This window comes from Arachis duranensis, chromosome 7, assembly GCF_000817695.3.
Source record: "Arachis duranensis cultivar V14167 chromosome 7, aradu.V14167.gnm2.J7QH, whole genome shotgun sequence".
Lineage (NCBI taxonomy): Eukaryota > Viridiplantae > Streptophyta > Magnoliopsida > Fabales > Fabaceae > Arachis > Arachis duranensis.
The window spans coordinates 78,072,434-78,097,167 of record NC_029778.3 but is presented as its reverse complement, the minus strand read 5'-3'; the positions used below and the strand labels follow the sequence as shown (position 1 = coordinate 78,097,167).

The 24,734-nt window shown below is 30.4% G+C and overlaps 2 protein-coding genes and 1 non-coding gene across 3 annotated transcripts; all 3 read right to left on the bottom strand.

Annotated features, from left to right (window-relative positions):
* Positions 1-8,629: 8,629 nt before the first annotated feature.
* LOC107459903 (cytochrome c oxidase subunit 5b-2, mitochondrial) lies at positions 8,630-11,481 on the bottom strand. The gene is made up of 6 exons (XM_016078208.3): positions 11,200-11,481; positions 11,034-11,116; positions 10,650-10,700; positions 9,638-9,704; positions 9,448-9,527; positions 8,630-9,045 (listed from the first exon to the last, which is right to left on the bottom strand). The coding sequence occupies exons 1-6, from the start codon at positions 11,357-11,359 to the stop codon at positions 8,995-8,997; spliced, it is 492 nt and encodes a 163-aa protein (XP_015933694.1). The 5' UTR covers positions 11,360-11,481; the 3' UTR covers positions 8,630-8,994.
* Positions 11,482-11,866: 385 nt separating this feature from the next.
* Positions 11,867-14,203, bottom strand: LOC107459933 (protein DUF642 L-GALACTONO-1,4-LACTONE-RESPONSIVE GENE 2). Its single transcript, XR_002366106.2, has 3 exons — positions 14,075-14,203; positions 12,681-13,193; positions 11,867-12,557 (listed from the first exon to the last, which is right to left on the bottom strand). It is a non-coding gene; the product is annotated as a protein DUF642 L-GALACTONO-1,4-LACTONE-RESPONSIVE GENE 2 (transcript).
* Positions 14,204-16,233: 2,030 nt separating this feature from the next.
* LOC107459956 (boron transporter 4) lies at positions 16,234-20,299 on the bottom strand. Its single transcript, XM_016078277.3, has 14 exons — positions 20,167-20,299; positions 19,898-20,024; positions 19,722-19,804; positions 19,433-19,625; positions 19,206-19,344; positions 18,934-19,099; positions 18,678-18,844; positions 18,416-18,589; positions 18,206-18,301; positions 18,001-18,117; positions 17,596-17,918; positions 17,239-17,518; positions 17,023-17,148; positions 16,234-16,619 (listed from the first exon to the last, which is right to left on the bottom strand). Exons 2-14 carry the CDS (start codon positions 19,999-20,001, stop codon positions 16,554-16,556), a joined length of 2,034 nt encoding a protein of 677 aa, XP_015933763.1. The 5' UTR covers positions 20,002-20,024; positions 20,167-20,299; the 3' UTR covers positions 16,234-16,553.
* Between the last annotated feature and the right edge of the window lie 4,435 nt (positions 20,300-24,734).

Genomic DNA, 24,734 nt, shown 5'->3' with positions numbered 1-24,734 from the left:
AGGCACTATCACTATGTATAGGTCAATGAGTACATTCATTATGCACCACTATGTGTCTGCTACCCTATAGAATGGACCTTTCATGCTGCTTACTTGGATTTCTTAAATTGTTATATGCATATTTCTGTCCTTCCCTTCTTCCCACTAACTGGTTTTATATTTTTGCACCATGCTTTCTCAAGTTCTATGCTTGCATTGATGAAGATTCTGGACTAGAGTGAAAAACAATATCAAATTCAATATGCAAAGTATTGGGATGCAATCAACCTTCAGAAGAACTCATACTCCCAATTTTATTTTCTTTCTTTTTGCTTAATGTCAAACTCTCATCATGTATGAATATGATTCCTTCTTTCCTTCTTCTTGTTAATCTTATCAGAGCTTCCACCTTCTCTTCTCTACTCAAAATCATTACTTGTTTTTATATTTATTTCTATTATCTGAATATTAATAAAGGGCATTCAGTCATTCACCAAATGTAATCTAACAATGCTAGCACTAACACTTGCTACTTTTAACTGCCATGCTTTAATAATAATAATTATGAAGTCTCATTTGGAATTCAGCAAAAAAGTATTCTGCTTTTGGAACTATTGATTAGATAAATCTAAAGAAAGGAGAAAAATTTAAAAGGTAAACATAATGAGAGATTTGAAAGTGAAATTTTTTTTGGGAGTTCAGTAAAGGATATCTTATGAGATCTACATTGCCTGAAAAGAAGTTAAGTAGTAGGGCCTCTTCTTCAACACATAAGACACTGCTAATTCACAACAAAAGCGACATCAATATTAAACTGGTTGACTTAAACTCAGAATAACTTGCTGACATGGCAGCTTCCCATTGGTTGACCTCTCAATATGGTCGAGCATCTAATATCCCTAGGTCAAAAAATTTGCTGAATTATTATTATCATTATCATTATTTTTTCCCTCATCCAAGGAGAACTTAAAAAGCCTTTTTCTATTGTCAACTGCTTCTTATCCCCACAATAAAAAAAATACGTAAAAATTCCGGTGAAGTCGACTTCATGTAAAGTTGATATCTGAGAGCCGTTAGATGAAAATTTAGCCAAATCAGTCAAATCATGTAACGGCTCTCAGGTATCAACTTTACGTGAAGTCGACTACACCTGAGTTTCCACCACAAAGTATACTAAGATAATTCAATTATGAGTATAAAATAAAAGGTGAAAACTCAGGTGAAGTCGACTTTACGTGAAGTTGATACCTGACAGTTAGGTGAAAATTTAGTCAAATCAGTCAAATCATTTATCGACTCTCAGGTATCAACTTTCAGTTTTCACCAAAATAAAATTATTTGATGTCTACTAAAATTAAATACAAGAGTGAAAAGTGGGAGCGTTTGTTTATGTGCAGACAAGATATGCTGCTGGCACTAGCTTGGTTATTGGAGATTTAAAGCACAGTGTGGGTGTGGTGGGTGGGTATAATTTGCAGATTAGGCGGCTTAAATAGGCAAAACGTGCAACTAGTGTATGACCATTTTCAAATTATTTTAATTTAGAGCTCTCATATGCAATAAGCTGGCATGCATTTATTCATTCACACACACAAAAATATTCCTCCTGTTCTTGTTCTGGTAAAAAGTAGAATAACCAAACATTGAACATAAATTGAAAAATTAAATTGGATCCCCTTAATAATTAGAGAATTTAAACTTGAGCATTACGCTTGTGACTTTCATAATTTCATTCATCTAGGGCTATAACTCTATTGACTAGACATTTGTGACTTGTGAGCCATACCATGCTATACCATACCATACCTATTTCTAGCTAGCTTCTCCTTTTTGTCATTTACAGAAATAGATTTATTAAAGGATCATTAATTAGGATAAGATAAACAATTTTATCCATGTTATACACCAACAACTGAAGACTTTTTATATGTCAATCATGCATGGACACGGTTTAATTCGTTTATACTTATTTTTCTTGGTGAATGTCTCAAATTCAAGTATTGTGGAGAGTTTTATCATATATATACTGAAGTGGAAAAATATATATAAAGATGAATGTTATCATACCCATTTTAAAATAAAGGGTAAATTACCTTCTGTGATATATATAGTATTTATAATTATAATTAAGTTTAATATTAATTATAATAATTAGGTATATGTTCTCTATTTTTCTTTTTCTTTCTTGTAATTATTTAAATTTAGTTTAGTACTACTAATCTACGGTAGTGGTGGTAGCTCTGGAACAAATTTTTTGCGATGAACTCACAAACCCATCAACAAAATACAAGTACGTATTCAGCTCATTACATGTGGCAATATTTGTACTATCGAGGTATGGAGAATCTCACTTACTGTGCCTCCTCCACCCTCTTCTGTATGGTTATAGCATCCTCGTAGTTCACTATCCGCAAAATTTTGTCCATGAAAGTGATTAAATTCTTGTGCATAATTGTTACCTCATCTTGTAAATCCTATTGATCTCTACTTCATTGACAACAATGTCTTTAATCTCATGAGAATCCGAATCTATCATCTCTTGAAATTTGTATTTGACATCATCAATAACAATGTCTTTAACTGTGTTTATGACTTGAGAATCTAAATTAAAGAATCTTTTTAAATATCTTTATGACTTCTATCATTATGGACCATAAGCAAAAATGAACGTGTGTATTTTTTTTATAATCCCTAAATTTTATTATAACTATATATTTAAAACGTCTTTTCTCATATATTTATTTATAAATGATTTAATGACTTGAACGTTCTCAAAAAGAGTGTATAACTATTAACTAATATTTCTTTAAAAGAGCATAGAAAGCACACTTTGCTGTCTTTCAACTAATAATAATATTTTGTTAAGCAAAAAGAAAATTCCTTGTGCTTCCTAATTATAGAATCTGTTGAGTGTTGATTCTTATACATTTTGTAAAATTATCTCAATATATAAGTCCAGCATCTCTCTTTGATGTAACACATATATCAATATATAAATGCTTAGTGTGTATAACATATTAATATTCTATAATTTATGTCACCTTATACAGGGATGAAATGACAGATAAGAATTAAATATAAAAAATTACTTAAAATTAATTTTAATTAAAGGATAAAGTATATTTTTTTTTAAATTTGTTAAAAGTTTTAAAAATCTCCTTAAGTTTTATTTTATTTTAATTTTGTTTCAAGAATTTTTAATTTACATTAAATATATTCTTAACAATTATTTTTTTTAAATTAGGACTAATCCAACAATAATATATAGTAAATATGTTTGATTTACTTGTGTTAAAGATTTTTCTTATAAAATTCTTCTTGAATTGGTTATAATTTTTTTTAAAAAATTAGTTGTTGAAAATAAATTTGATATAAATCGAAAATTTCTAAAATAAAATTAAAATAAAATAAAATTTAAAGATATTTTTAAAATTTTTAATCAACTTCCAAAAATAAAAAAATATACTTTATTTTTAATTAAAATATAATTAGCAAGTACAAAATCATATGAGATATTCAAATAATATCTTCTGCATATATACTTGTGTTTGTCAGTAGAAATAATATATGGACAATTTAAAAAGTTGTTAAGGCATGAACAACTTTTAAATAGTACATATAATTACAAATCTCTTTATATTTGTATCTCTTACATTTATAGTTTTAAAGAAGAAGGATGCTCTCATAAAGATGCTTAAAACGTCTTTTTGTAAAGATGCTTACGTTTTATATTATTATTGGACGTATTAATAAATTTGTTATTTTAAATTTCTTAACAAATTAGAATAAAATTGATATTTTTTATAACAATAACAATAAATTCATTTTTTTAGAGATTTAATTATATTTTTAAATTTTTAGGGATTTAAATGTCCACAAAACAAAAAATAGGAATATATTTGTCTTTTTATCAAAAAGTTTAAAGATATTCGATTTAAATTATATAATTCGATCGGATCAAATCAGTTTTAATAATTATAATGCAAACAATTGAGTTTATTATTATTGCTATAATAAATCGATTTTGTCCTACTTTATTAAAAAATAAATTATCAACCAGTTTAATCAAAATGTCCAATAATAATATGACACATATAAACATCTTTTAAAAAAAAAAGACATTTTTAGTGTCTTTATTAAAGTGGTATTCTTTAAGGTATGGACAACTTTTTTTTTAGCGGCTAATCCGTCTCCATTAGATTAATAAATTCAAAGGATTTACTGTATGAATACTACTATGCTAACTTTAGAATGAATAATACGTATTTTAGGCTGTGTTTGGAAAGAAGACGGAGATTGAGATTAGGAGACAGAGATTGATAAAGACTAAATTAAGTCTATATATTATGTTTGGTATAAAATATACTAAATTAAATTATGTCTTAATATTATGTTTAATTTAAAATAAATATGGAGATTGAGGAGTAGATTTAAAATTTAAAGAGTTAAATAAAAATATTTTAAAAAAAATATTATTAAAATTTTCATCTCTGTCTCTAAAAATTTCAATCTCCTATTTTTCTCTTCTTCAGAAATAATAAAAAAACTGAAATTTTAAGTCTCATCTAAAAACAAACACTACCTTATCATTTTTTAGGAGAACGTTTCATTTTGCATAGTTGTGGTAGGTTTTATTTGCAGTATTTATCCTTAGACGAAGAAAATGCCTAAAACTATTTTAGATTTCATGAAAAACGAGACAAATAAATTTTCAGCTTCCACTTAATATAAAAAGTATAATTGTCCAATTATTACATAAAGCTACAAAAGGAGGTTTTGATTGCTATGCAAATTTCAAAATTTGGTTTGATGATAGAGTGGACCAATGTGATTACAAGACAAAACTGGCTTAAAAAGTGAAAAGGAAGTATGAGATAACTCATCATTAAAAGTCAAATACAAATGATAAGCCACTTTGATATTGCACTTCATGTTAGGCCCTCGTATAATCATTAAATGTTGTGTGCCTTGGATTATCTAACGTCAATATTTTCAATATCAACATGTATTGGTGATTACACTTTGTCTCTCTATATTTTAAGATGACGTGATAACGAAGATGATTTAATTAATTTCTACCATTCATTAGGGAAAGTTGATATGTATCGTTCAATTCATATATATTTTATTAACCATTTTATAAAGAATGCAAAGGCAAATTGATGGTTGCACTCTACCTACGTGTGTACCAACAATAGCACGACGAGGTAAATCGACATAATCATCGTATCTTTTCATAATTTGTGGTTGAATAAACTAGGGGTGTGTATGGTTCGGTCCGACTCCAAACACTTTAAGGATTAGTTTGATGTGATTTTACGGTCTGGGATTGGATAAGAGTCTCAAAAATAGACTCGGTCATTATTTTGGGTCGGTTTCGGGTCATGTTTCGACTCACCCGAAGTCGGTCTGGTAGTCCGGTTATTATACACAATTAATATTTTGTGTTATTAGTGATGAATGATGCCTATTCTTATGTGAAATTTAAGTATTGTAAATTTTAATATTTTGTGTTATTAGTTATTATAAGACTATAAGTTAATGTTTTATGTTTAAAATGCATAAGATTTTAGATTAATGCATAATATTGTGTTATTTGTATTGATTTAAATATTTGGTGTCATTATACAATATTAGTATTGATTATGGTTATATTTTAATTTTAGAGGAGTTGGTTCTTGTTATATTTTTCTAAGTGAATTTTACTATGTCAAATAATAGTTGGAGTCTTGGAAATTTGGATATTTTCACATGCTAACTTATAAGAAGTGTATAGATTTTATCGGGTTTAGGATCACGTTCGACTCTAATAAATAAACTCGGTATATATTTCGAGTCGAGTCTAAATCATATCAAATTCGGTTTCACTCAATCTATGCACACCGCTAGAATAAACTTACTTTAAAGAATATATTTCATTTCGTACAATGACTAGTCTTTTCGTTGCCATCGGCTAATTATGAGATGTTTTTTTTTATTTTCAAGTTGAAATTTAAAACTTTCAATCTATTCTTTCTACAAAAGTTTAGATTAAATATATAAGGAGAATTAGTTAATGTGAATTGACACAAATACACACAAAAAAATTAGTGTCATATTATTTATGAAAGTTTGATATTTATAAATTTTTGGTGTGTATTTTTGTCCATCTGATAGAGAGTCAATGGTTTAAGTGGACAATGTATAGAATTTGAATAGTAGGGATAATAAATATCTCAGGTTATGAAATCACTCATTCTAAAAGTTTAAACTGATTTTAGAATTCACTAAGTATCGAACTCTTGACCTTTCAAATCTAGAGTTCTAATACCATATCATGATACCATTCATCCCAAAAATTTCAACTGATGGTTATATCTCTAATACTCCCTGAACCTCCATAGTACACATTGTACAAATATTTCATTGGCTCCCTATACTTTCTTAAAATAATATTTAAAATATACTTTAATATTTAAGAATCTTGTGTATATTTTTATTTATTTCAAACTCTTTCATATATACTTTTATTCATTTACTATAACTAAAGTAATGAGTTGTGTTATGTATATAATGAATTTTGAATTCTTTAAATTTTGAATTTTATTTTAAAGAGTAAAATGTGATTTCTCATATTTATTTCATAGGTGAGATCAAGTATAAATATGAGAGAGAAACAATTTAAAGATAAAAAATAATACTTTATTCTTAAAAAATCAAAATTTAGAGGATCTAAATTCTATATAATGTGACACCTTTGACAAGGTGGATTTTCTCATTTTCTTATTCTTAGTTAGTTGCATCCAAGAATTTATGAAATAATACGTTGATGAATGCCACAATATGATGTATACAGAAGCATGCGTGCATGTTATGTTAACAAGGGCTAATGCATCCATGAACTAACTTGAAATTCAACATCTTCAACCAAATTTGAATATATACTAAACTAGTATTATTGGATAGTAGCAGCAGTTCAATATTCAATATTTTTGTGGGAAAAAAAAAACTATGTGCTAACTTAGCTAGCATACTGCTAGATAAAGTAAAACATCTGCACAAAATAATGATGGAGAAGGAATAATGGCTGGTAAAGCATTTCTTCATCTATATTTATGTGCCTCTGTGATTCCAATTCGGAACGATTGTGATATTTATTTCCTTTTCATTATTGGTAAGATGTGATGCGAGTGAGGCTTTGAATCTATTCCATTTTCATTCCAATTTCTTGATTTAGATTCATACATACATTTACATGCCATCTAATTTAATTGAGTAAACTATATATCAAGTCGACTTCAAAAAGTTTTTTCATTGGCAAAAAGAATCCTAAAAATTTAATTAAAACGATATAAATCCTCAAAAAAATTTGAAGTTGATAAAATTAACCCGTCATCGATCAATTTGTCTAATCTCCGTTAACAGAAAATCATAAATATGACAGTTGATGTTTGAATAATTTTGTTAAAATTACTACTTTTGAAAACAAATTATCGTTTCAATTTTTTAAAATTATTTTTACTGCCATTTAATTTCATAAGGCTCACAAAAGGACAAAGGCATTTCTGGTACAGCTCCCTAATTCATACGAATATTATTTAGTTGTCATTTCAGTGGATGCAATTTTCGTTCGTCTGTATCCTTTGGCAAAAGCTGAAGTTGGTGGCCTTAACCCGAATATCTTTCTTTTTTGATATTTTTTCCCTTCTACAAAAAGATAGGACACATAAGGAAAATACTGTGTACTGTTCGACTTTATTGCATTTTATCTATACTTAAGTTTCTGTATGAATTAAATTCCACTCCACCATATTAGTCTACTACCCACCCACCGTTTATTCCGTAGTATGTTTTTTTTTCCGTATTATTTTATTAGAGTTTATTTATTTATTTTATCAGCATAATTTCATTTTAGAACTGCAGGCGTTTTTTTTTATCAAGGCGTTTTTTTTATCAAGTCATATTGTATATAAATATTAAATACCATGTTGTGAGGGTCAAGAAATAGGGGTGCACCCAAATCCAATCGAATTGGATATGACTAAAATTACGATATGATTCACACTAAAATCATCTTATCAGATAGTTTAGTTTCTAAGTTTGGATCCCATTCGATTGGATATCAGATATATCTGTAAAACACAAATATTTTTAAAAATTTATTTTTATTAAAAGAATATCAATAAAATTCATTTTTTTTATTCTTTTAAATATGTTTACTCTTAAAATAATATTAAACATACTTTTCTTAAATAATAAATTAAAACGATACAACATATATGATAATTATTAGTTGAAATAAAACATAAAAAGAATATTTACTTATTTATTTCTTTATTTTTGCGAATACGTAGATATGCAGATACCTACACAAAATCCACAATCCAATCCTATTAGTTTGCGAATCGGATCTGATTCGATAGCCTTGCAGATCAAATCCATATCCACAATTTTCGGATCAGATTCAGATAAACACCACAGATATGCGGATCGAATTCAATTCATGAACACCCCTATCAACAAGGTGACTTTTTTGTTTTCTTTTAGAGGCATTTTTTGGGCTTACCACATGATTTCGTTTAGTCCATTAGGCCGGTATTTTGGGCTTAGGCCCATGATATGGTAGAAATGGTGCACATGAGGTCAACAATTCAAACCAAAACAGAGGAACTTTAGCCCAAAAGATTCTTTAATTAATACGATTCCAGCTTTTGACACCTTTTGTGGTTTAGCTGCTCAAAATAAAAAATGCTGCCAGTTCTACTACATATTAAAGCCGAGTTAATGAATCAGCGTTGCTATCAATTATTGCGCAAAGCAAAAATGATAACCTAACAGGATTTGATAGCTCAATCAAATGACCAGCCTGTGTCTAAATAACCGTAGAAACTTTCTATCTCTAAAATTGCAAGACCGAAAGGTACATAAACCAATAAAAACAAAACAAAAAGGCCTCAATGATTTTAACGGCATGATTGTAAACAATGTCTCTCCATGTTTCAAGATTTTATTCCGGACGAAAATTGCAGGATGAAATCAATGGTGACCATGTTCATAAGGATCACCACCGGCTCCCACCACTTCAAGCTGCAAATGTAAGACCAAATATTTAGTTACAATGAGCTGTGACAGGCTCCTAGCTAGAAAACAGGCACTAAATTATCTCCAGTTATACTTCTAAATTGGTGCAATTAACAGCTCATTTAGGCAAACACTTCATCCATCATAGAATGGCTATATGTTACAACCCATAAAAGAAGGTTTGGTTTCCCCACTTATCACTAGCTTTGATGATGATAATAGCCAGGTTGAGTATTTAAATAGAACTTGTACCAATGACTTCATATATTAACCAATGGCAATCAATACTTAAGTACAAGCGCAAGTAAACAAGTGGATATTTTCAATCTATATATACTGCCATATTTTGACATTTAACTCCTTATCACTCATGGTATGGTAAAATACTGAATATGAATCTCAACTTACCTTAAAACATTGTGAGCATACTGGACATTCATAAGGCTTGCCCTTCTCCAGCCAAAACCAGACAACATCATGCTCATCCTCTGCGACCAAAAAAATTTTTCACCTCAATAAAAAAGCAAATTCCAGTAATTTCACCACATTGTAAGAAAGCTTTCACATAAGAATTCATAAATAAAGATAAGTAACTTACCACCTTCACCGCCGGGGCATCCGACTATCCTTCTATCATAGACAGACTTTACAATAGCAGGTGCTTCCTGTAGATCAACATAGCATATTAACAATGAAAGTGGATACAAACTAAAACTAATATTTATAACAATAAAATAGGAATAAATAAAAAGAAGCACAACAAATACCCAGACAGGTTTGATAGCCAATTTAGAAGTGAAAAACAAAAGTGAAGAAACTTAAGCACATAGTTAAGGTTCAATGGGTAATAAGAGGATTTCCCCACTTCAAATCCACATTATTCTAATAATAGTTTAAATGAATGCATATTTTTACTTCTGTAAAACCCAATACAAACCTAACAAGCTATAACTTTCACTAATTGGTTTTCCAGCCTCATGCTTACTTTTTATCTTTAACCACCAAGCACAAAGCAATTCAGGATAACATTTTCTCATAAAGGCTAAATATTCACCACTATTACCTATCGAATTGAATAATACAGATAGTCCTCGTGAAATTTTAACATTTTTTATGGGCATCTCTATATTGATTGGCAGCTATTTCTATTAAGCATAAATTATGCTAGAGTACTGTCTGAGCAGAAGCTCTGGCGGATTATTTCTGCATTGAACTCAACAGACAAATGGAGCATTAATGGCAAGTCATAGTTGTTCCAATGTGAGTGTCAATTTTATCAATTTAACCTTCTAAGTATTTTTATGCACTTGTTATGTAACAATGGATTAATAACTCAATATGTATTGGTTATGCTTACTTTATGCATTTAAACTTTTTAATGACTGTTTATTATGCTATATTTTATTTTAAATCATGATAGAAAAAAAGGTTGAACACGGTACATAATTCTGACAGAGAGTACTCATACCCTCTTATGCAATCAAACAACTAAAAAGTAAACTAAAAACACCACCGAGCACTTTATCTTCTAAAATCTAATGGTTTGTAAACATCAAAAACTTTGCAATCTTATATTTCTAAAAATAACTAAATGCCACTAACGAACTAACCTTTGTGCCAAATGGACCTTCAGGATGGTTTATTTCAAGAATATTCCTTCCCTAAACAATAAGAAACAGATTAGATTTACCAACTACGAGAGAGAGAGAGAGAGAGAGAAAAAAAAATCTTAGCAGACTAATAGTGAAGTTAAGAGATTCAAATAATAGCATGATTGAATTTAAAATAGCTTTTGATAAATTTCTTTATAAATGAAAATAATGGAAAGCATCCTCAGAACTTCGGAAAATAAAACTTAAAAACAAATAATCAATCGAATAGTAGTAGTACTCAGTGCATAAATCTCCCAATCTAAACTTGTACTAAATTTCGATTAAGAAGATTTCCACATTACGCATAGAATCGCAATCGTAGGGAATGAGGAAAGGAATAACCTCGAGATCAGCCTGAATCTCCTCGCGTTCGTGCCCAGTGGCAATAGGCATTACATCCTCAACCCTAAGTTTTACCTTACCACCTAAAAAAACAAAAAATCCAATAAAAAATCGAATAATAAATAACTCAATAGGAGAAACAAAAAAATTGAAAAGAGGCGAATACCTGATTGGGTGGAGACATGGCGATTAATGAAGGGAGCGGAGGAAGGAGCGGCGGCGGCGGCGGCGGCGAATCGGAGGGCTGGCGAAGCGGATCGGGAATGAGAAGAAGGTGAGAGTGCAGTTAAGGATTTGAAGTGAGAAGAAACGAGCCTCCGCCACATGGTGCTGCTTTGATCTGAGGTGGTTACGGCGTTGGTTGATCGAAGCAGAAATGGGAAAGTGTTTTGAAGGAAAAGTGAAAATAGACTCGCTCGCTCTCTCAATCACTCACTTTGAACGAAAACCCAACACACCAAAGCCCGCGGCACGTGACCCATGCAGACACGCACGTGGCATTTAACAAGATCGTGTGACTCTGCGAGAACAGCATTGTTACTGCGACTGCGTCTATCGTTTGCTCATCACATTTTTACTCACTCAAATTCCATTCAACATGCAATTACAACAAATTAGGAGATCACTGCTAAACACTGACCACACAATTTATCTTCTTTTTTTTTTAACTTTAAAAGGGTTTAGTCTCTCCTCTTTCATAACTAGCCTTAATTATTTTTCATTCATTTTTTTTTTCCGTGATTCGTTAATTCAAAATTGTGATAATATGAGATCTTTGCCAATTGCTCCTCTTAATTTGTATATATCATTATGATAATATGAGAAGATTAGCATTCCACATACATGAATTTTAATATTGAAAGAAACTCGCCAACTTTTATGGAAAAACAGGGTGGATAGTACATGATGATGAAAATTATATGGTACAGTAATAATAATAATAATTGTTACAAGAGATGCATCAACGATGCTCATTGAAACCAAATGGATCGGATCATCATGGAATGTATGTGGTTTGATTGCACTAACTGTGCAATCTTATAATAAGATAAACACTACATAACTATCCTGGATATAACTAATTAAGCATGTCTAGGGTAACGGACGCTAAGCAATTTGACGTCGTCAATGACGGGTCCACAAAGCGAACCAGAGTTATCATTCTTCATGGTGTAATACGTGCTTAGGAACCTAACACGGGTCCGTGTTGACACAGCCTTGAACCTCAACTTACCTCTGATAAACCCTCCTTTGCCCTTCGATTGGTAAGGGACTTGGACTGTGTCTTTGCCAGCGAATGCTTCAACCATCATGGACCCTTCACATGAAGTTCAATGGCTCTTTTGCCCTCAGGGACAGAGAAGTGTTCTGAATCAATGTACTTCACTGCTTTCAGAGACTCCACTATCCACCCTATTAGAGGACTGTGAGCATCTTCAATGTGTGGTGGGATCAGAACCCCCCAAGATGCGTTTGGAAACACATATGGCCCTTCTTCGAAGTTTCCATTCTTCAGCAAATTCGCTGTAAAATAAAATTTAGTTGCAGTTAACTTTACGTAAAGTTGATAGTTGAGAGTCGTTAAATAATTTGATAGATTTAACTAAATTGTCATCTAATAGTTCTCGGCTATCAACTAGCTTGTACCTCTAGTTCTTCTGGGTGGGTTCAAGACCTTCAAGGCAACGGAATCAATGAGTGGGCCACAAGCAGGGTCTTCTTCAACACCAGGGTTATGGATGACAATCTGAGCATCTTGAAAATCAGCAACGAAGCCACAAGAAAAGGACTCCCAACCATTGCTACCATACATGGTCTGAATGGGGATCTGACCCCAATCTCTCTTCTCATTGGATGGAACCACAGACACGTTGAGCTTCTCCTCCTGTGCGCACGTGCGTGCAGCACTGAATGTTATGGCATAGTGCAACCCCTTCACGAGCTTCACGTTCTGCTTGATGGAAGCTTCGTTGCCGAGCCTAATAGCGTAAGCACCTTCGGGCACAACAAGAAGCATGTCACCTTGTTTCTGCCCTGATTGTATGTATTCTACGTAGCCCGTTACGCTCCAATTAGGAATTGCATTTTGGGCCGTAACTACTGAGCCCTTTAGTTGGCCCCGTTTCGGGCCCAGTTCGAAGTTCCCATTCGGCAATAAACCTGAAAAGTGAAAAAAAACCGTTAATGTATGGCCCACCACAAAGAAAATGAGCTAAGTAGTTTATCTTTAACAACTTTTTTTTATTTATAAAAAAAACTGTGTTTCCATACTGTGAGAAACAATAGAACATGATATGTTTGGTGCAAGGCTGTGAGCACATGATGAAGTGTATAAGCCATGTGAAGAGATTGATTGACAAATATTGTTCTTGTAGATCCCCATGGCCATGAGTTGTATGTTTTTTTCTTTCTTTACTTTTAAAGGATATTTATCATCAATAATGTCCAATTATATATAATTTAATTATTTTTAAAATATTTTATTTTACGGTAAAAATTCAGGTACAGTGAACTTCACTTGATAGCTAAAGAGCCGTTAAATGATTTAAATAATTTAACTAAATTTTCATCTAACAGCTCTTAGTTATTAACTTCACTTATACTTATAATTGCTGTAATAAAATCTTTAGTTTTTTAGCACAATTTCCAGAGGATAAATTACTAAGAATTTGAATTTTGAAATCTAAATTTGCTATGTAAGGAAACCAGAGATAAAACTTAATATGATCTTACAATTTTCACTTGATACTTAGTTTGGTTTCTAATATTTTACGTGCTTAGTTTGATCGCTACATTTTTTAATGAATGAATCGGGCTATGTTATCCATTTCATCATCAATCTAACTAATAGAGACTCAAATACCAAATAAAGTTTTATATGAGAAAAACAATTTAAATGGATCGGATAAAGAAATTCAAAATGAAGAATTAAATGATGAGTACATTCTACAATTTCTAATGGTGCACATATCTCATGCATGGTATATAGTATATTAATGTAATAACAATGTGAATTAAGTGGAAAGTTAAGAAGTACTGACCGTCAGTGATGGAGAAAGCAGAGTGGGAGGTTGAGAGGAATAGCACTAAAAGCAGAGTCAGATTCTGCATTTTCATGGCAAGAGATGAATTCAAGAAGCAGAGATAGATGAGATGGATGAGATCCCGCACAGCAACCACTCGGTTTTTATTTGAATTGCCGCATGAAAACACCACTCAATCTTACCTAAACTACATTAATGCCACTGGATCTATCCCAATCCCTTTTACTAAATTCCAATATTCCATGCATTTACTACATAACTATCACTTTCTAATTATAACAACTATTATTTTAAGTGCAAAATAATATAAAAATAAACAATTTCACAAATAATATTTCAAAAATACTATTACTTGTGTGATTTACATATATTATTTCTATACCAATGACTGATTTTCTTTAACGTATATGTAATTGAGGAGTGTTAGGACATCAATTTTTGATATTTATAACCATCAAATAGCTATTAATGATAATTTTAATGATGTGAGATTGGTGTGAGATTTCATCCAATAATTTACTATTCTTCGCTGGTTATATACTGGACAAAATTAAATAAAATTACTATCTCCTAAACTTTTCCTATGTAATAATTATTCAAGTAAATATATAATGAAGTCACGGTTTCATTTTAAGCATTGCATTTAATTCACATTGTTTTACCATGAAAACTCAAGTACAGTAAAATTTTACGTGAACTAATTGAGAGCCGTTAGATGATTTAACTGATTTGACTAAATTTTCATCTAACAGTTCTCAACTATTAACTTCACGTAAAATCGATTACACCTGAGTTTTTGCTTTGTTTTGCTGATAAACAGTGCAATAATATTCAGATTTCATTGCTTCCAATTTCAGGCAATGATAATGATAATAATATTATGACAAAACTATTAAAATTAAACCCACATGTTACTTCCAATTCAGAACATAACATTGTCGGTTACCTCAAAAGTCTGCATACTCCAACTTCATGCGATTCAGATTTGATTTAATAATGTCACACACCTTAATTCATGCATCATATAAGTTTAATTGGAGAATATGTCGCCACCGCTTAGTAATTATGTCTTTCTAAGCTAAGTTTATACACATTCCGACATTATTTTGTCCCTTCAAAACTTTGTTTAAGTGGAATCCAAATGGGTTTGCTACGCCACCGCACAACATTATTTATAAACAAACATTATGGATGGGATTTAACTAAAAATATACTCAAGATGCAAATGAGCATTTTAGTGTCGTTTTGTAGAATGATACCAATACACATGGCTTTGGATTGGAATTGGATCATGTTCATACAGATCTTCTCATGAGAAGGGTGGGTTACGCTGTGTCCTACTAGATCTCTCTGGAGTGAAAGGACGAGATTACCCTTCAATTATGTGAATTTGGCGAATGCTGTTTACCAAGTCTACATGTTTTAATGATACCCTCGTGGGGGATTGAGAACAGTGTGTCCAATTGACCTGTGAAAATCAGTGAAGAAGGGGATCCACCAGATTCTATCTTAGGCAACCCATGTTCTCGATTAATTGAACCAATACTATTCCAGCTTTTTCTGAAGAAATTTATTAATATGGTTCCATTTCACTGAAATTTCCGAAAAAAAAAAATAGACCTATTTTATTAAGGTGGTCGGTCTAGTTGTGAAAGATTAGTTTAATATCTTTCCTATAATACATGACTAGATATTAGATTGAAACTTTTTTTCATTAAAAATATAACTTTAATTTTGATGCATTCACAGTGGTGTAATTACATTTATTTTTTTGGATGATCATTTACACAGTCAATATTAAAAGTAATTATTTTTACTGATATAAAATTATATTAGATGCACGTGTAAAATTATTTTATACTAATAGTATATCAAAATTAAATTCTAAAAATATATAAAAATTGTATTGTTGATTTTTTTTTTTTTTTTTGATAAATAAAGAGTTAAATGTAAAGACAATAATACTTGGAATTTTACTATAACAGTTTTGAGAATGATTGTTTTTGTAAGTTCATTAGGCAACAATTAACATGGTCGCATGTGGTTTCATATGGTTGATTACATGGTATCTGTCGACCGGATTTAGATTGAAATAATTAATTAACCTTACAAATAATTTTCTTGTTTCTTGAGTGATGGAACAACAATTAGTAGGATATATATGAATATGATGAGGTGGCAGCCCCAATAGCTACTTTACTAGGATATAATTAGTGTATATTTTAGCAGAACAAAATATTAATTTTACAATAAGATAATTACTGACATAAAAGTTAATTTTATATAAAGATAATACATAAAAATTGTTAAAAAATTTGATATGTTTAACTAAATTACTATCAATAAAAGATTCAACTCACTATGAATTTGCAAATTTTACATCTAAAATCCACAAACTATAACTGGTGACCTTCAATATATCATATTCTCCTTTCATTCCTTTTCTTTTTCTATAAAACTTACCTATACAACATGATCATTGCCTCTCCCTATCATTGTGTGAGTGTGGATCCATTTCACTCACTCTTTCATCTGGATAAACCTGCAAAATATTAAAATTAAAAAACCTTGTGATTTAATTATTCATTAAATATATATATATATATGGTATATTTTTTTATTGGTATTGGTTAAATCTATTTTTGTAATTATTTTATTCGTGAGGAGCTGTATAAGGTAAAAATTTCATGTACAATTTTAAAATAACGATGGAATTTTTAAACAACCATCAACTATAACCCCAAAAGAACCAGATTTCGTAAGCAATATAGAGGAAGAATGAAAGAAATATTCTATCGGAATAATCATATTTGCTTCGGAAGATATGCTCTTCAGGCACTTGAACCCGCTTGGATCACATCTAGACAATATATATATTTTTGAGAAAGAGAAATGTCCAAAGAATTAAGCTGATTGGAAACAAATGACAGTTGAGACATAGTTACCTGGCTTTGTCTTTCTTCATTGAAGCTAAAAGTTCTGACCTTCACCTCTCCTCTGCTAGTAGTTAACTCATCTAACATTTCAGCATCATCTTTTTCTCTTGATCCAACAATAGGTGATTCCACCTCCTGATTGTAAATGCAAATAATTAACACCTCTTATTATGAAAAAGAAAGATGGAATAGTGAAAATATATATATATGAGCATCATGATGTACCTTAAAAGACATGTTGAGACTCAATCTTGGAGCACCTGCTATTTCTTCATATTCAGCAGCATCTAGTTCCCTTAAATGGTGAGGAATGAAGAATTTTGGGAGAATATGCTGCCTCAGTGTGATCAACACAAAGAAAGGCAAGGGAAACAATATTCCAGCTATAGGAATCCATGTCACTCCAAAACAAACCAAGAAATACACACATTGGAACAGTGTGAATAACATTATATGTTTGAATGGTACTGACTCAACAAAAGAAGCATGATCCCCTTCCAACAACCTGCAAAATTGGATTGCCATCAGAAACACCATTGAGTTTTTAAGTCTTTTACATGGAAATGAGTAGCTTCCACTTACTTGTACCACCTACTAGGTGTCACAAAGAGTAGTAGTATTCTTTCCCAGAATTGATTCCCTGGAAGACTATCAATGGCCATGTATGCAAAGTATCCCCATAGAACTGAAGTTGGAATCTTTTTTATGGCAGGCATAGCAAACACTGATGCTCCAACAAGGAGTGATTGTAAGAGATTGCTCACTCTCTGCTCATTTACTCTCACTGGTAGATATGCATCAATGTGTTTCTCAGGATCAAATGTACTCTCCTTGTTTTCTCCTTTATCTTCACCATTTAGGACAATCTCTTTTAGTTCAGCTAGTTCTTTGGCCACTGAATGGTTCTGTGAACAATCATAAATCAAGATGAATAATATGAACTTATCAGTTCTTCAATTGGGACAAGGTTTGAAGGATTATGCTTACATCTTGAGTGCTATCCATTTCTATAAACACAGCCTGCAGATTCCCATAGATTTCTGATTTGCTTGCTTTCTGCTTTATGCTTTCTTTGGCACTTTTAACCATCTTTCTTCTTATCAACTACAATTAAAAATTATAATATCAAATCTCAGATTCATTAATAAGACTTGCTGCTACCAATTCCAAATTCCAAAGCTCATTCACCAACCTGTTTCTTGAGAACAGCCAGGCTCTTGGTGTGCATAGGGGATTGAGGCAGAACTCCATTTGAAGGAGGCAGGCCAATTAATCCACAAAGCAAAGTCTGATAAAGTTTTCAATCAAACCAAAGTAAAACTTCAGTTCTTAAATCCAATCTAATTACAATTAACATGATAGAGATATATTTAAAGAAACTATGTTTAAGACAGAAACATGCCATGAATCCTAGTAGCAATATGTCATAGTGATATGCAGAAGGCTTCTTTAAGTTGAATTCCTTCTGCTGTGCTAACTGTGAAGCAACACTGTGATCAAAGAAATAAAGCCCTGCTATCATTATGGCAGGAATAAAAGCAGCAAATATATATGTTGGTGAAATCTTGCCCATGTCCTGCATTAAATGTTATCTTATTAGTATTATTTTCCAAAGCAACAAAAGTAGGAGCAAGTGTGATTGTATGGAAGAATATATGGCTTACTTTGATGACAGTCCAATGATGCAAAGATGTGGAATCCCAAGCAAGAGGAGAAACAAGTCTTCTTGGAACTCCAGAAGGAACTTTACTTGGTACTGTGAATGATAAGGTTGTCCAGAGAACCACCATGAGAGGCACCCCATAATCTGCAATGAAATTTCTGAACCAACCTGTTCAAAACAAACAAACCTATCTCATCAAATTCTACAACATAGTTTTGGTTGTGGTAAAAAATGGCTTGAGAATCCACCACACAAACCTGTTCCATATAACCATGACCTTGCTCTTCTGCTTTTTAAGGAAGTATAGAGAAGGCCAAAGGTGAATATAATACCCAGTAATCCATTAGCATACAACCAATGAAACTGATACTTTTCCAGTGTTGGGTTTCCCTCCTTAGGAACCTTAAACTCACTCACCATTCCCTGCATTTTCCAAAAACTTTTGTCAAATAATGTCCTCTCCCCCATCTGTTATGTTATGCTAAAACTCATGCTTCATTTGATGCCTATATATATATCAGAAACTGACCTTAATAGCCTGTTGAATGAACAAGACTGTAATCAACATTCCAAAAAGCTCACCAGCAATCCTTGTAAATCTATTGATGATATTTCCAGCATTGAATATTGCTAGAAGAAATAACAAGAGAGCAGTCCAAACACAAACCCTGAGATAGTGAAAAGATTTTGGTTATAACAACAAGTATATAAAATATTAAACTTTGGAATGATGCATGGAAATTAATCTTTACTTACCATCCTGCCCAAGCCAAAAAGAGTTGTTGTCCCAAACCATCTCTATCTTTGGCAAAGTTGTATAAATATGTATACATGATGATGGTTGGCTCAGCAACACCAAGTACAAGCAGAGGTTGACCACCAAATATTGAGTGTATAAATCCACATATGGCAGTAGAAGCCAGTGTTTCCACTGTACTCAAACTTCCATCTACATTCAAATTAAACTTGATTACAAATTTGCATATCTTGTATGGTATATAAATAAGAGAGACATGCATGCAGATGAAGAAGATGAAGTAGGTACCTGTGTCTCTACTTATTTGCTCCCCAAATGCAATAACAGGAAGCGCAGAAGCAAAGAAAATATAGGTAGTTGGAGCCAATATGCTGAAGTTAACCAAAATAAAAAGCAAAGTGGTCATTAACTACATAGTTATTTATTCATAATTTTCTGAAAAGATAACTAAGAAATCAACTTGCCCAAATCCTGAGTGCATAGCAGAAGACCAATCTTGTTTATAGTGAAAAGATCTTGCACGAATGTCGTTTACAACACCCTTGAAAGGTGATTTTAAGCTCTCCATTGATTCAAGTTTGATTATGGTTTCTGAAAAATGTATAACAATAGTAGTGACATACATGCATGCATGAGTAGTGATGGTTGGAAAATATATATATAGTATATATAATCTTGATTGTCTCTCTTGTTTAGAGAGAACACTGCAATGAATAGAGATATAAGAACATACCAGCAGAGATAGATAGATTTGTCTGATAAAAATAATCTCTCTATCTGTGTTCACCTTCTTCTTCTTCTACACCAACATTGACCAACCAAGAAGCCGGTTTAGTTGGTTATATAGGTGTGTTTTCTCTTGTTTTTTTGCCTGTCCTAATATATATATAAAATTGACTAAGCAGGAATTATTTAATTAATTCAGCATGATTAAGCTAAACTATGAATTAGATTAACAATAAGTTATGGGTCATGCTAATTAGTCTAATTTATGAGGTGTATGAATTCTTCTGTTGTTGGCAGTGGCAAAACCAGAAAAAAATAGGTATGGGGACCAAAAGAATTTGTATTTGGCATGACATGAATATTTTATTGTTTAAGAAAAGTTTATTTTTGAACCATGTACATGTATTTGTGTGTGAATACCAGTTTGTGATATTAAGGTAAGACAACTATTATTGCAGTTTTCTTTTCTCTGTTTTAGAAACATGACAATGCATACATAAAATCATTGTAAAATTGTGACAAAGATTAATGTATTTCTTAATATAAGTTTTATAGAGAATCTATATATTTGGAAAATAAGGTACATTTATCAAGGTACATTTAATATGTACTGATATAAATTTTTTAGAGAATCTATATGTTTGCTTATTCAAGAGGCATTTAATTTGTGTACATGCATCCCCTTTCTGTTTTTTTCTTTATTGCAGAAGCATTTGTAGATTTGAATGATGATCTTCATGACCGTTTAGCTATGTCGTTATTATCATGGTAATTGTAAGATTATAACATTAAGCTGATTGATGAAGCAAAATAATTATTATGAGAGAGGTTTTCAAAATGCATGAAAAAAGTCACGTTTGAAAGGTTGTATCTGTTCATAGAATTGTGATTTATTGAAAAGTTGTAACTTATAATGAAAAGTTGTGACTTATTGAAGAGTTTTATCTATTTAAAAAGATGTTTCTTTTCATGAATATATTGATGTGTATGAATTCAGTGCCCATAAATAAGATGTCAAAATGGCAAATCAAAATACATGGATTCATACAATAATTCTTCATCTTATTTTATTCTTTTTTAGAAAAAGACAAATAAGTCCTTAATCTTTTGATCCACAAACATTTAGATTTTTTAGAATTTGAAAATACATTTAAGTTATTGACCTTTTAAAATCTCGACTTATCGATCCCTCATATTCATTGAAGTCCTTGACTTTTTCAAAATCTGGACTTATCGATCCCTTATGTTCATTTAGATCTGTCAAACTCAACAGAAAAATTAAACATAAATTCTGCTGTACTGATTTGGTTGATAGAATTTTTAAAATTGGACAAATTAAACTCAGCAATTGATATGTCCAGATTTTGAAGAAGTGAGAGACTTAAATATATTTTTAAATTTCAGGAATTTAAATGTCAACAGACTAAAAAGTTAGGGATCAATTTATCCTTTTCTCTTATTTTTTCTTCTCTATCTCAACATTTTTTTATTGTATCTTACAGTGTGTATATGTATATGTATAATTTTAAGTTGCCACCAAGAAAACCTTTAAACTAATATAGAATATATACATCTCCTTCTATACAAATCCAGTAACTATCTTTGGATGAGACTCATTTACTTAAGGATAAATGACTCATCCTTTTACTTTCAAATTCTATTTTTTCTATGTAATAGTTTATTGGCCAATAATAACTACTTAAATAGAGTTCTCTAATCCAAATTTACAAATTTTGTTTTGTACAAATTAGATAATGAATAACCGAACACAACAAATATGATGTGTTGATATATAAAGAGAGAAGTTTTAACTTTTAGGGTATTATATCATTAAAACGTGCACTGTGACGACACAATAATATAACGCTAGTTGCTATAGCATCATGTATGCTCAACCAATACCATTGAGGTTGATTTTACATGCATCATGCATTGCATATATAAAGTTACGTAACACAGAGATTGCACAGCACGTTATTGCTCATCACAATATATCTTTGCTAACAATAGGTCCTGAATTTTTGTCCTTCGGATATTTTTGTCTCTGACAACTGAAAAATACTTTTAAATTTTTGAACTTCACAAAATTTAAACGAATCAGTCCTTGAAGGAGGTATTTGGACGGATCAGTCTCTGACGAAGGTATTTGGACGGAGGGACTGATCCGTCTAAATTTTGTGAAGGTCAAAAATTTAAAAGTATTTTTCAATGATTAGAGACAAAAATATCTGCGGAACAAAATGTTAGGGACTTATTTGTCCTTTTAAAAAAAAAGGAAGATCCGTGTAACTTATTCTTAGTGACAACAATGACCTCTATATAGTAACCACTTCCATGAATAGCCACATCAAGCAAATAAATTAGGTCCAATATATTGTGCTTAATGATGATATAATAGTTAGGCGTTCAATAAATAATTAATTAACCTACGTACATACACATTTGGATCTTTATTATAGTGTGGGGACAAATAATTTACCATGCCTGAAATTCTCCCCTAAAATTTGGCCTAAAAAGCATGTATTGAGGAAGCACCACTGGATTCCATTTGAGGATTATTTATTTGTCACTCTTTTATATTATGCTTCGGATTTTTCGAATAATGGTCGTTCCAATTTACCCTTTCTTCGAGGTTAGGTTCCAACAAGAATAATGAGAACGGCTTCAATTTTTGGCACGTGAAGTAAAGGGAGAAACGCATTTGCATTGCATGTCATAGGAAAAGAAGAGTCTATAATCTATATCCCTAGCTAAGGTATGTTGTAACTAACTTATTTAATTCCAAGCTGCACTATACTTCATTATATGATTCATCATTTATTCAAATGTACTAAATTATTGACTCATTATACTTTATATTAAGAGTGTCATCTAATCAAATTCATATATTTATTAAATAATTTTCTAAGTAATAAGACTGCAATTATATTAGTTACTTTTAGTAATCTAGTAATATATGATTAAATATTTTTCTAAAACTCTTTTATATTATCAGTATGTATTGAAATTAAATTGAATGTCACCAACCCAAATTCTTCGCATTCAATAATAAATATATTAATGCAGAATTATATATAATTTTACAACCAAAATGTGTCACATGTCACTTTCTTATTACAATTGAAATCATTTTTTTTCCAAAATTTAAGAATTTTATCCTCCTTCCTACTAATTTTACAACCAAAATGTGTCACATGTCATTCCCTCGTTGCAATTGAAATTAAATATTTCCCTCCAAAATTAAAGAGTTTTCCTCTCCTCTCCCTCTCCCTTTATTCATCCATCTCATTTCTTCAACCACTCTATCTCTTTTACATATGATTATTAATTAATGAATAATTATAAATTTGACAACCAAAATGTACAACATGACATTCTTTAATAATATTAAAATTAAAATTAAAATATAGCTATATTATATATTATTATCTAATTTAATAACAAAATGTATTACATGACACTCTTATTAAATTTTAGAGAAAATATTTTCCTCTAAAATTAATAAATTCCCTTCCTAAATTCTCTCATCTACCTCTCTCCCTTTTTTCTATTTTTCTCTACCCTTCTCACTCTATATATAATTCCGATATATTTATATATTATTATCTAATTTAATAACCAAATATGTCACATGATATTCTTTTATTCAAATTGAAAAAAAATATTTCTTTTCAAAATTAATAAACTCCCTTCTTAAATTCTCTGATCTATCTCTCTCCATTTTTCTATTTGTCTCTACTCTTCTCACTTTATATATAATTTGTAATTTATATTTTATATTAGTAATTTGACAAATCAAAATGTGTCATCAGGTATTTTTTATTATAATTAAAATAAATTTTTTCTTTCAAAATTAATAAACTCCCTCTCTCAATCTTCATCTTTATCTTTCTCTCTCTTTTCTCTCATTCTCTTTTTTTTTTCTATTTTTTTGTTCTACAAAAAATAAAATTAACAAAATAATATAATTCAAATAAAAATATTATTGTTATTATATACATATTTTTTTAGTTTTTTTATATATTTAGTTTTAATTTTTTACTGTTTATCTTTTTAATTTATATTTTTATTTTTCTTTCAAATATTTATTAAATATAATTTAAAAAAATACTAATATTATGATTAGAAGTTAAAATTAAGATTTAATTGTTTTAAAAAAATTAATTTTAAATTAATTTTATAACTATCAATATAATTTTTTATGCTAATATCTAATTATATTTTTATATACATAGAGAAAAAAATATTATTTTTACATAGTAAACATAAAAATTAATTATTTTTATTTGTGCAACAGACTTAACACCTAATCAAAAGTATACCAATTAAATCGTTTCAAATTTTAGATAACGAATATTAAAATTAATTATTAGTAATAAATCAAACTCTTTCACATGAAAATAATAACTAAAAATATTATTATTTAATTTTTTATCTATAGAGATCCGGGTCTTCTTAGTCGACGGGGACTTTTGTCCTCTACGATCTTTTTAAAAAAGTGGTTTGATTCTATAAAGTTTTTGGACTATACTTAGAGGTGAAAAAAAGCCAGGCGGCCTGCCAAGGACCTATAGC

What these genes read in the sequence shown, in the direction of transcription:
- LOC107459903 (XM_016078208.3), bottom strand. Translation starts at nt 11,359, where the DNA reads ATGTGGCGGAGGCTCGTTTCTTCTCACTTCAAATCCTTAACTGCACTC. An exon ending in AAGGTCCATTTGGCACAAAG is followed by an intron (nt 9,705 to 10,649) that starts GTTAGTTCGTTA and finishes GTTGATCTACAG; the next exon opens with GAAGCACCTGCTATTGTAAA. An exon ending in TATGCTCACAATGTTTTAAG is followed by an intron (nt 9,046 to 9,447) that starts GTAAGTTGAGAT and finishes TTACATTTGCAG; the next exon opens with CTTGAAGTGGTGGGAGCCGG.
- LOC107459956 (XM_016078277.3), bottom strand. Translation starts at nt 20,001, where the DNA reads ATGGAGAGCTTAAAATCACCTTTCAAGGGTGTTGTAAACGACATTCGT. An exon ending in GTCATGGTTATATGGAACAG is followed by an intron (nt 18,845 to 18,933) that starts GTTTGTGTGGTG and finishes TGTTTTGAACAG; the next exon opens with GTTGGTTCAGAAATTTCATT. An exon ending in GTCTCAACATGTCTTTTAAG is followed by an intron (nt 17,149 to 17,238) that starts GTACATCATGAT and finishes ATTTACAATCAG; the next exon opens with GAGGTGGAATCACCTATTGT.